Source organism: Hyaena hyaena, unplaced genomic scaffold (genome assembly GCF_003009895.1).
Source record: "Hyaena hyaena isolate Hyena2069 unplaced genomic scaffold, ASM300989v1 scaffold_1035, whole genome shotgun sequence".
NCBI classification, from domain to species: domain Eukaryota; kingdom Metazoa; phylum Chordata; class Mammalia; order Carnivora; family Hyaenidae; genus Hyaena; species Hyaena hyaena.
Window position 1 is genome coordinate 331,300 of NW_024081669.1, and position 12,173 is coordinate 343,472.

Below are 12,173 nucleotides of genomic sequence, written 5' to 3' on the forward strand. Positions count from 1 at the left end.
CACATGTTCTTTATTCATCTGTCAATGCACATTTATGTTGTTTCCATATCTTGGCTATTGTAAAAAAATGTGGTAATAAATATGGAAGTGCAGATATATTTTTGAATTAGTGTTTTCATTTTCTTTGGATAAATATCCAGAAGTAGAATTGCTGGATCATATGGTAGTTCTAGTTTTAATTTTTTAAAGAAAATCCTATACAGCTCTCCACAGTGGCTATATCAATTTACACTCCTACCAACAGTGCCTAAGAGTTCCTCTCATACTTCTCCTTGCCAGCACTTATTATTTCTTATCTTTTTGATAACTGAGCATCTTTTCATATACCTGTTGGCCAGATCTGTGTGTCTTCTCTGGAAACATCTATTCAGATCCTCTGCCTATTTTTTAATCTGATTGTTTTTTTTTTTCTGTTAAGTTGTATGAGCTCCTTACAAATATTGAATATTAACCCCTTATCAGTCAGCCTTTAGATGTTTATTTAATTAGAAGCCTGGCCCTCAGGCTGCAGCTATGAGGATAAACTAATAGGCCTCTTTCACAGAAAGACTGAGCTCCTGAGTTTGTTGCCTCTTGCTGTGGCCTGGGGGTGGCAGCTATTTAAGAAGGCTTTCTCTTTTGGTTACAATCCTGTGGGACCTGTGAACATATGCCCCATTGGTCATCAGAGCCAAACAATGAAGAGGTATCCCTTGGTGGCAGCTGCAAAAATCAGAGCACCAGACAAGGGTATAAACTCCATTCTAGAAGATACCAGCAAGCTGGAGCAAGGAAGAGCGAGAGCGCAAAGGTTGTGTCTACCACCCAGCATTACTTGAGAAAACCTCTGTAGCCTGCTGGAAGTATGTCAAACCCCAAGGGTCTTCAAAGCCAGACCCTTTGGGGGCTCATCTCCCAGGTAATGGTCTTAGAAGTTGGCATGCCTGATGTGAGGGACAGACCCTTCACCCCTCAGGGAGAAGCACTGGGTTTTGAGTTCCCTCCTGCATGTGAGTTGCTGTGTTGGGATGGGGTTTATTGTGAGACGGTGTCTCACCTTCTCCTACCTGCTTCAATGTGGTTTTCCTCTCATTTACTTGATGTGAAGGGGCTGCTCCACCAGTTTTTAGGGTTTTTTTTTTTAGAGGAAAGTGTTCCATACATAGATGTGGCTTCAGTGTGTCTGTGGGAGGAGGTAGGAAGTTCAGGAATTTTCCACGCTTCCATCTGGAAACAGAACTGAAAAATCACTTTTTGAATCTTTCTATTTAGACTTTATAAACATGTCACTGGAAAGCCTTTCAAAATGAGAACATTATAGTCACAGTAACCTTAAAAATACAGTCCAGAAGGCAATCACTTCCCATCCCTTAACTGCTACCGCCCTGGCCTGGCCTCCGTCATGTGTCACTGCTACCGCATTCCTACAGTGGGCTGCTGACTAGTCTCTGTCCTTCTATCCTGCCTCAGCAGCAGGAACTACAGGTTGATTTCCACTGCCCCTCAGTTACCGATCGGTTTTCTTGCTGGCTGCCAATGCAAAAAGCCTACATTGCTTGCTTTCTCTAGCCTCCTAGGAAGTAGCCCTCAATCAGTAACTGAAAGGAGTTGGGGAATAAATACTCCGCTCCACTGTGTCTGGCCTCCATAATCTGATGTGTGATTCCCAAGGATATTAAGTTCTGGTTGTTCATAGTGGTAGTGGCTGCCTTCTATTTCTTTTTTCATGTTCTATTCCCTACCAATGTATCCTTTTATCCCAGGTGAACAGATTTTCTTGGGTGTCTGTTTGTCAGGGAACTATTTGAAGACATCTCTTTTCAAATTATTCTCAACCCAAAGGGCAGAGTGATCTTTTTAAAAACTATAAAATTATGTCAGTCTTCTTGAACAACCCTGCAATTGCAATTGGCTCTTCTATTCACTAAGAACTGAGGGTCAAAGTCTTTAGATAAAGATCTGCAAGGCCTTACTGTCATCTGCCCGGACCCCATACTGGCTGTTCCATGAACCTGACAGGCATGCACCACATTAGGCTTCTTCCTAAGCCTGGACCACTTTTTTCCCTGGGAAACTGCTGCCTACTTAACTCCTTCACCTCTTTCAAGCTTGGCTCAGATCTCACCTACTAAATGAAGTCACCCTGACTGCCACCCTATTCAGTACAGCACATTCTCCTCCACCTCCACAAAGCATTCTCAAAACCCTTATCTTGCTTTATTTTTCCTTTTTCCATTGCACTTACCACTTCTTAACATATTATATAATTTTCTATATCCTGCTATAATATAAACATGAGGATGGAGTTCTTTGTTGTATTTTCTGATGTTTCTCAAGCACTTAGAACAGTGCCCGACACATAGGAAGCATTCCACAAAGCTCTGCTGAACAATTACCATAAATTTTCATGTTACTGCTGGGTGGAGGAAAAATGACACATGTATACTGCAGGTCATACTATTACTGCAAAAATAATCCTCATTTTAAGAGAAGTTTAAAACCAACTAACACATTGTGTTTGCATAAAAATTAACATTCAAAGTATATTGAATTTTAATGATGTATTTTAATTTGTCACTATAATATGGTAAAATATAATGATTCATACTTGCTAATAGACAATTTAGAGTGTGATTATTCATGCTTCATATATATTTTTTCAGGTTTGACACCTAGGCTTTATACAAAAGTCTTGCAAAGATTCAATACTCCTCGCTTATTTACATATCTATACTTAATATATATGTAAATGTTTTTAGGAACACATCTATTTCATAGAATAGGCCATTTGGTATACAGTAGTACACAATTACCTGTAGATGTATCAAAAGTAATTCTTTTCATATTGTTCCTTACATTTTCCCCTGACTCTACAGATGTGGAACTCAGTGGCACATGAGTCAAATTTAATTTAAAAGAAATCCATTTCTTAACTTACTACATTATGAACACTCAAAAAATATTTACAGAACAGTAATAGCCAGCTAACCTATGGCTTTGTGTTGAATTTAAACACCAAATTTTAAGAAAACCCAGCTGAAAAATTTTAAAATTACTTTGATTTTTAAGCTTAAATAAAATCCTTAATGTAATTTCAGGGCCTAAGCTTTGGAATTCGCCGTGTAAGCAAATCAATAAACCACAATGTACTGTAACGTATATAAAAAAAGAGATTTGGAGTCGTTTTCAGTGTACTATAAAGTGGAAAACAAATCTCACATATATATGCATATGTATGTGTATACACTTAAGATAGATAACTTCCAGTTAGTAGTATTACAAAATGCTTAGCAAAGGAGAAAAAAAAATGTTAAACATTCTACTTCTACTGTTACTATTTTCTAAAGTATGTCAGAGGAAGATATTAATGGCTGCTCAGATTTACTTCTGATATTCAATTTTTTTACAGGAAGAAATAAACAACCAATTTAAGTTCTAAAACAATCTCTTGAAAAAAATGTTTTCAGCTTGCAATTTTTTTAAATCTATATTGCTGACTTATTTGAGATGGTTAGACATAGATCACTATAGGGAATTTTAAATATCAGAAATCATAATTATTTACCAAAAGGGAAGAAATCTGATTTTGAATTTAGTATTTGAGGCCTGGAGCATGAAGGTACTCAATTTACAAAACTACCACCTTAATAAAGTAAATGTTATAATATTGCATATTCCCCCAAATTTATCTACACATTCAAAACAAGTCCTATCAAAATATTAGTAGGCTTCAATGCAGCAATTGACAAACTAATCCTAAAATTAATGTGGAAATTCAAAGGACCCAGAAGAACCAAAACAATCTTCAAAAAGAACAAAGTTGGAAGACTCATAGTTTCCAGTTCCAAAACTTACTACAAAGCTTAGTAATCAAGATAGTGTGGGATTCTCATATGTGGAACAGGAGAAACTTAACAGAGGACCATGGGGGAGGGGAAAAGGAAAAAAATAGTTAAGGAGAGGGAGGGAGGCAAACCATTAGAGAGTCTTAAATACTGAGAACAAACGGAGGATTGATGGGGGTGTGGGAGAGGGGAAAATGGGTGATGGGCATGGAGGTGGGCACTAGTTGGGATGAGCACTGGGTGAAAACCAACCTGACAATAAACTATGAAAAAAATAAAGCGCAGAACCAACGCCGCCCCCCCCCCAACAAAGAGATAGTGTGGTACTGTCATACAATAGGCTTATCAAACACTGGAACAGTACTGAGTGTCCAAAAATAAATCCCCACATAGAAATAAATCTATGTTCAATTGATATTCAATAATGGTCCCAAGATCACTCAGTGGGGGAACAAAATTCTTTCCAGCAAATAATAAAAAATTACCATATGATCCAGCAATTCCATTCTGAAGTACATACCCAAAAGAAATGAAACTTGCATGTAAACATTCATAACAGCATTCTTCAGAATATCTAAAAAGTGGAAACAACCCAATTATCTATCAACTGATAAATGTATAAGCAAAATGTGCTGTATCCATACAATTGAATCGTATTTCACAATATAAAGGAAAGAAGTACTGATCACAGGTCACAACATGAACGAACCTTATAAATATTATGCTACAGGAAAGAAAAACACATACTGTGTGATTCCATTTGTATGAAATGAAATGAAAATATAGATTAGGAAAATCTATACAGACAAAAAGCACATTAGCACCTGGGGGTGAGGGAGCGTGCTGGGGGGGACAGGGGAAGTGCCTGCCGACCTGTACAGGATTTGTCTTGGGGATGATGACCATGTTCTAGGATTGATTTGGGGGATGGTTACACAACTCTGTATATACTAAAACCCACCAAACTGTACAGTGTAATGAGGTAAATTGTATTGTACATTTTCTTAACAACAACAACATTATGCATTAATAAGTAGAACTTAACTCCCCGATATAAACGGCCTAAGTGAGAATAAGCAGGTAAATACTTTTCTTCTCAGACACTTCAGTGAAAACAAGTGGTACAAAATAAATAGAGGCATGGCAATTATTTATATAACTAAGCAATAACATGAGGAAAATAACAAGACTCTCAACATTAGTAGAATGCTTTAAAGGATACAGAGCACATGGTCCTACAGCCAACATACCATAAACCACAATGAGTCGCTTGTCTCCTCCCCTGACTTCACACATAGTGATAACGCACAACGAATAGGAATGCTGCTAACTGTCAGAAAACACACAGTAATTCATACAGAATCTTGAAGAAACAGTTGGTTGGGTCTCTTGAAGGAAGTAAACAGTGGCCCGCGTTAGAAGAGGCCTCACTATCCACTCTGTCTGGATAGATGATGCCTATCCCACCTGCTGGGGGAGCAGGAAAGCAGCAGAAACCAGACCTGTGCCAGCTCAAGGCTGCAAACTAATGATAGAGTAGCTTTCTATTTGGGGGCAGAATCCCAGAGTTACACATGCCGGAGCCAGGACCACTCCACCTACAATTACATCAGAGAGAGGCCGCCATCCAAGAGGAACAATGCTTGGGAAGGAGGTATCTGAAAGTTCTCTCTAGTAAAAGGGACATTCGTGGCAAATGAGCAGTAGAGACTCAACACAGATTCCATACTACAAGCAGCTTCTTCACACCCAACCACTAAATTGCTTGAAAGAGCACAATGGAGAGTCAAGAATTTTATCTCTCTTTCTAAGTGGATCTTCATACCTAAAATAAAATATGTGTATATAGAAAAAAAAGTAGGGGACCTCCGAAGAGTGTAAGCACCATGAAAGGAAGAACAGCATTTAAATAAAATATAATGAATGGTTTCAGAAAGATAAGGGAGAGTATTCAAAATATGAAGCATCCACAAGCAGTTATGAAGAATACACAACCTCAGCTATTGACAACAAACTATATCATTGTTGCTATGCAGTCAGTAAGTGGGTGAAGTAGCTGAAAGGATACATCTAAAGAAAAAATTAGTATTGTGGAATGTTCCCAGAGAGGCATCAATAAGAAATAAAAAAGTACAAATAATGAGAGAAAAGTTTAGAAATATTCATGATAGAAGAAGTATGGAGTATCTAAAAGGAGTTCCAGGACAGATTATGGTAAGAAACATTTAAAGGAATAGTGACCAGGGGCGCCTGTGTGGCTCAGTCGGTTAAGTGTCTTGACTTGGGCTCAGGTCATGATCTCACACACAGTCCGTGGATTCAAGCCCCATGTCGGGCTCTGTGCTGGCAGCTCAGAGCCTGAAGCCTGCTTCAGATTCTGTGTCTTCCTCTCTCTCTGCCCCTCCCTGCTTGCTCTCTGTCTCTCAAAATAAAATAAAGATACAACAAAATTTTTTTAAGTAATAGTGACCAAAGATTAGTCAGAATTATACAAAGTAATAGGCCTGCAGGTTTAAAGGGGGGCATAAACTACCAAATAGGAGAATATGTACACATATTGGAGAAAAATCTAAGAACATTGAGAAACAAGAGAAAATTCTGAAAGACTGCAGAGAAGGAAATGGAGACCATTTACAAAGGACAAAGAATCCAACTGACATCAGACTTGAGACAACGGAGTAATGCCTCTGAAGTTTTGAAGAAGATAACTTTGAAAGTGAACTTTATGTTTAATTAAACTGTTATTTACATGTGAGGACAAAATAAACATTATTGGTAGGCATCTGAGGTCTCAAAGATTATGCCACATAAAATTTCTCTTTGAAGAATATCTTGGAGGATTTACTATAGTGAAAAATAAAGAAATGCAAGAGTAAGCAACTAGATATAAAGAGTAAAGAAGGGTGAAGACCATTCATTGTTACTTAAATATGCCAAGTAAAAAAAGTACACCCATAGTGTCTGGATTAAAATTTCCAAACAGTATTAACATAGGGTAGGAGGAACAGAGGGAGTTGAGAGCATGCTAAAGTATTAATTCTGTTTGAGACAGGCAGGGCAGGAATGTGTATTAATATGCTCTTAGAGAGTGATAGGGAAAATAATCCTCACTAGTAACCTTGATAAGTAATGGGTCACCAACCGAAACAGAGAAATAGAATATGTAACACTCAGTTTAGTAGAAGGAAATCAATTTATCCAAAAGAGACATGGAAAAAAAGGTTAGTAACAAGGTGTGTTAGCACACACACACACACACACACACACACACACACTAGGGTAGCTAAAATAAACTTTCGGAGAACAATAATTATTTTCAGTATAAATAGATTCAGGCAATTAATCAAAAGAGAGACTCAGAATGACTGGGAAAATAAAAAGTTAAGAGTCATTTCTACAAGGGATAGGTATTAAAACAAAAGGAAACAGATTGGACATAAAGGAATAAAAGAAGGACTAGTAAGCAGACAGGAATCAAAAGAAAGGAGAGGTAGAAATTTTAAATAAAATGTAATGCTAAAATGATAACGATAAAGAAGGAAATAAAATCTGGAAAAAATAAAACAAAGAAATGGGATGATTATGAACAAACACACCTCATGATACATGTTAAGCACTAGTAAGCAGCAAATGACACACTCTGGTGGAGCCATTGTATGTTAATTACATTTGTTCCTTAAGTTTGTGAGTTTTCTGGTTCTTCGATTGGTCCTTTTCCTCTGTGGACTATGTACGTATTATTTACATTCATTCTTGTCCTGTGACTTGTGTTTTAATAGTGTTTGAGAATGTTTTTAACAGATGAGGAGAAAAGGAAGTTGGAATTCAAACAGTCCAGGTTTCCTGGATGTGAGGCAAAGGGCCAGCATGAAATTAGAGCACTTAGTGTAACTTTCATTTAATCATTCTGTCTTCTAATTTCTCCCCAAGTAATAATGGACAAGACACATATAAATTTCCTAATGTTCTAAGCTCCCATGGCAACCTGTGATCTAGAGTAATAAAAAATCAAGTACACAAGAGCTAAAAAATGTCTCACAGAGAAATGTCCTCTAAAAACCGGCTCTTTGTATAGCATCCACAAGGCCCGATTCAGTTGTTTAATTTTTTTTTCCAAAAACTCCAAAATTCTATAGACAGAATCAGTTATATTTGTATCTAGGTTTTTGGGGGAGTCTATTTTTGTATTCCTTGCTTTCCTTAAAGAAAAGCAAGATTTGAAAATAGCAACATGAAATTAGTCACATAAGGGAACTTTTCAAAAAAGGAAATACAATTTTCAACCCTACAGCGCTTCTTAATGTTCCTATGTAAACACCTTACCATACATGAAATATAAATAAAAAATAATCAGCATACAACACAATTACTATGCCCCGAAATGCTTTGATTGGTCATTAATCATAAATCATAATCGGTGGACTTTTCCTCTCGATGGGCCATTATTTTCAGAAACCGTTCTATGCATTATTTCAGGAATCCAGTACTACATTTACTTGCACATAATGATTTCTCCTTCACCACACTCCAATAAAAGAGGATACTAATACAGCCATTGCCACAAATAAAAATATTCCCAATATTCTACAATTCTCAACATTCAACAATGAAGCTATATGATTACAACGCAACTCATCTCCACCCACCTTTTATAGTCAACTTCATTAATAAAGATAAATGTGAATTGTTAACGAAAAGGTGTTGGGCACTCCAAGGACTAAATATAGGTGCTTTGTTTCTTCCATCATACCTGTATCTTAAATTCCTTCAGCTCCGATCTGTCAGAGAAAGGCTGCCAGGTGAGCAGTCTGTCACTCTTGCCTAGGCTAATAGATTCTCCGGTGGCTTCTGTTACAGCTCATGTCATAGCATTAAAACTATGTGCCTTGGAAGTGTCATAACATATGTAGCTGGATCTTGTCAACTCTACATAATCAGATCGTATTTGGCTACACAAGCAGATGCAGATTAGAGAAGCAAGCGATATAAATATGCAAATCACGGTGGTCCTCTCCGCACCACCGGTCTTACCTCCACTGGCCCCGGCAGATACTCGGTTTGTTCAGCTCCTACTTCCAGAGCTACATCAACAGAAGCAAAGGGACGGCTGGCCATCTGCTGTCGTTCTCGAAGCAGTTGCTGGAGGGGGGTAAAAATGATTTGTTTAAAATGGGTTTAAAAGTACATGCAATTCAACAATATCTGGTTCCATTTTCAACAAATGATACTCAGAATTTAGTAATCATATGATACACATATCTACAGCGAGATCACTAAAATGAAAATTTGTTTTCTCCCCATGGCCTGCGTTATAAATCCACAGAGGCTTTAAACATATGGTACCTGCAAAGGACTTTTCCCCTGACCTCTATCCCACAGACCTAATGAAATGTACTCAAAAGCATTTTTGAAAACTCCAGCTGAGAGGGTCTACTTCAGTAAAAAGTGCTACTGTGACAATGGCTATGCCAAGCAGCTTTTGTCTTAGGTGAAGGTAAAAAACAGCAAAAATGTTTAAGAAAGGACAATAAAAAGTTTCAAAATGCATTAGTAGAGATTAAAGAAACATACCTGAAAAGACTAAGTCCTAGAAGTCGTCAAGACCTCCTGTCAACTGCTAGGGAACCAGCAGGAATTGTCAGGGACAGTGTTTATAATTTGATTCAAACTCTGTCTTCATTATTTAAAACGAGTAATGGTTAATAGGTTGCAAAAATTTTGTGCCAAGGCTTCTAAGACACGCCCAGATATTTGTTTCTTTTTCCTTGTGCCTACTCTGGGCTTTACCCAAGCTAAAACCAATAAACTAGTATGTCCCAGCCAACTACCGAGCTAATTTATATTTCTGCCTTTCCCTGTAATTATAATATTCATTAAGTCACGATAAGAAAAAATTGATGACCAGCAGTAGATATTGCAAATCTTGCCCTTCTCATTCTACACAGCTAATAAAATTATTATTAAATATTAAAAGTGGATGAGCGATGCAATTAAATACTCTTTCAAATGAGAAGAAAATCCTATCATTGAAAAAGGCAAAATCCTTGAACACAATGAATAGTTTCATTATTCACAGAGATTTTTAAAGATTCACTGGCATTAACTTAAAACATTAACAACCAGTATTTGAATGTAAATGTATGTCGCGCTGTGATGCATCATTCATAAAATTTCCTTTTAGATGATGAAGGAACAAAAGCCAATACCTGATGGCAGTTTATTATTTAACATTTTTGTTTTAACACTTACAGCAGTGATGGTGTTCATGAGATGAGCATCTAAAATATAACTTAAACAGGGCTCCTTGGTGGCTCAGTAAGTTAAGCTTCCAACTTTGGCACATGTCATGATCTTACAGTTGAGCCCTGCATCAGGTTCTGTGCTGACAGCTCAAAGCCTGTAGCCTGCTCTGGATTCTGTCTCCCTCTCTGCCCCTTCCCTGCTGATGCAGATTCTCTCTCTCTCTCTCTCAAAAATAAGTAAACATTAACATTTAAAAAATAAATTAAATAAAATATAATTTAAGGCCTTGCTTTGTTATTATTAAAAAGAGAACAACCACATGCCAATATTGATGGAATGGGAATAATACAGTTAATACCGTGTAATAATTTAAGTTCTTAGAACATATATATTTAAAAGTAATGAAGACATATTAAAACATACTCAAAGTAAAAAGTAAGTGATCTAAGCTACCAAATTATTCATTTAATATAACCTCAAAATTGTATTATTAAATATGCAGCTGCTGGAAAACGGAGTCTTATTTGTGTCTTTCTTAGGATTGGCCAATAGATCTGAACATTTTGTCTATACAAAATGCAAACAGAATATTACTTCAAACTCCAAGGGACTCTAAGTGTAGAAGACACCATGTTTTTTGTCTCTGCAATAAAAATATGCACACAAAGATACAGACACACACATATGCAAATATACCTACTTTTCTGATGGTAATGGACAAATAGCCTTGAGAAAACTATAAACTCTACTTTGGGTTTGAACACAATTTTCTTTCTTTCTTTTTTAATGTTTATTTATTTATTTTTGAGAGCGAGAAAGAAAGCATGCACACACTGGAGAGGGATAGAGAGAGGTAGAGAGAGAATCCCAAGCAGACTCTGCACTGTCAGCACAGAGTTCTACCTGGGGCTTGAACTCACGAACTGTGAGATCATGACCTGAGCTGAAATCAAGACTCGGATGCTTAACTGACTAAGCCACCTAGGTATCCCTGAACACAATTTTCTAACATTTGTATCAAAAAGTTTCTTCATTTGTACTAGTTCTCCTCAGAATACAAACCACATGTCATAATTAAGAGGTTTTTAACAAAATGAACTTCTGTTTCTTTAACTTACCTTCTCTCTACTTCTAAAAGTAAAAGATTTACAAAATATAATTAATGAGTATTCAATACCACAAATTGTAATTTAAATCTGTAAATATTCCAAATTCACTATCTTTGACAAAGGATAGACTTTTCTGAACTATCGTGTATTATTGTGACACCCCAACACTCATAATGAAGAAAAAAATCAGTGACTAATACTTTTGTTCATTTAAAAAAAAAAGCTGGATACAAAGGTATTTTTAAAGATTCCAATGTGTCTTCTGAGCTTTGACTTTCCATCACTTTCTAAAAGTTGAATGTCTACAGTACTCTTTGCAAAGCAGAAGAAAAACATTGTTCTTGCTCAAGACCATAACACTATAGTTTGTAAAAGAAGACATGATAATAAAAAAAAAAAAAAAATAGGGCACAAAATAGTGTCCAGTAAAGGATACACATAGAGAACTAGCTAAATGAATTCTCTCTGGGCCACTCAGTAGAGGACTAGTACCAGGACTCTGGCTTGCCACACTCAGTTTCTGACTTCGGAAAACAAATGTAAATATTCTGATTGATACTCAGGAAAGGTAAATCATTGTTCATGAAACATTCTTGCTTTGATGTGATGGCCTTACAATAAAAAAGTGGAATAAAGTGAGATTCTCCTTGCTACTAAGTTCTGGCTCTCAGCCAAATCTTTATCAATTGCCCTCCTTTTTGCCAGTTAACATCTGTATGCATTCCTTCCTGAATTTAGTCCCCTCTGTGTCAGAGCAAAGAAGATATGAATAGCATGCTGGTTTACCACTTAAACTTTGTCAAGATTTAGCATAGATGCTGACAGGAAATATAGAAGGGCTCTGGAGTTAAAAGGACCGGTGTCTGAATGCCAGTTTTTCCACTTATTAGCTATTGGAGCTTAACCAAATTATTTAGACCTCTCTAAGCCTCAAATTTGCGCATTTGTATAGCTGGGATATTAATGGTGTCGATATCTACCCCCATACCTCAGAGCA

At 36.8% G+C, this 12,173-nt stretch overlaps 1 protein-coding gene across 1 annotated transcript in view; it reads right to left on the reverse strand.

Annotated features, from left to right (window-relative positions):
• Positions 1–12,173, reverse strand: part of LOC120223757 (attractin-like protein 1) — a 519,004-nt gene that overhangs the window by 235,731 nt on the left and 271,100 nt on the right. Inside the window, exon 9 of the mRNA XM_039221981.1 lies at positions 8,856–8,963. Within this exon, the coding sequence (XP_039077912.1) occupies positions 8,856–8,963 (108 nt within the window). The remainder of the gene's footprint in view (positions 1–8,855; positions 8,964–12,173) is intronic.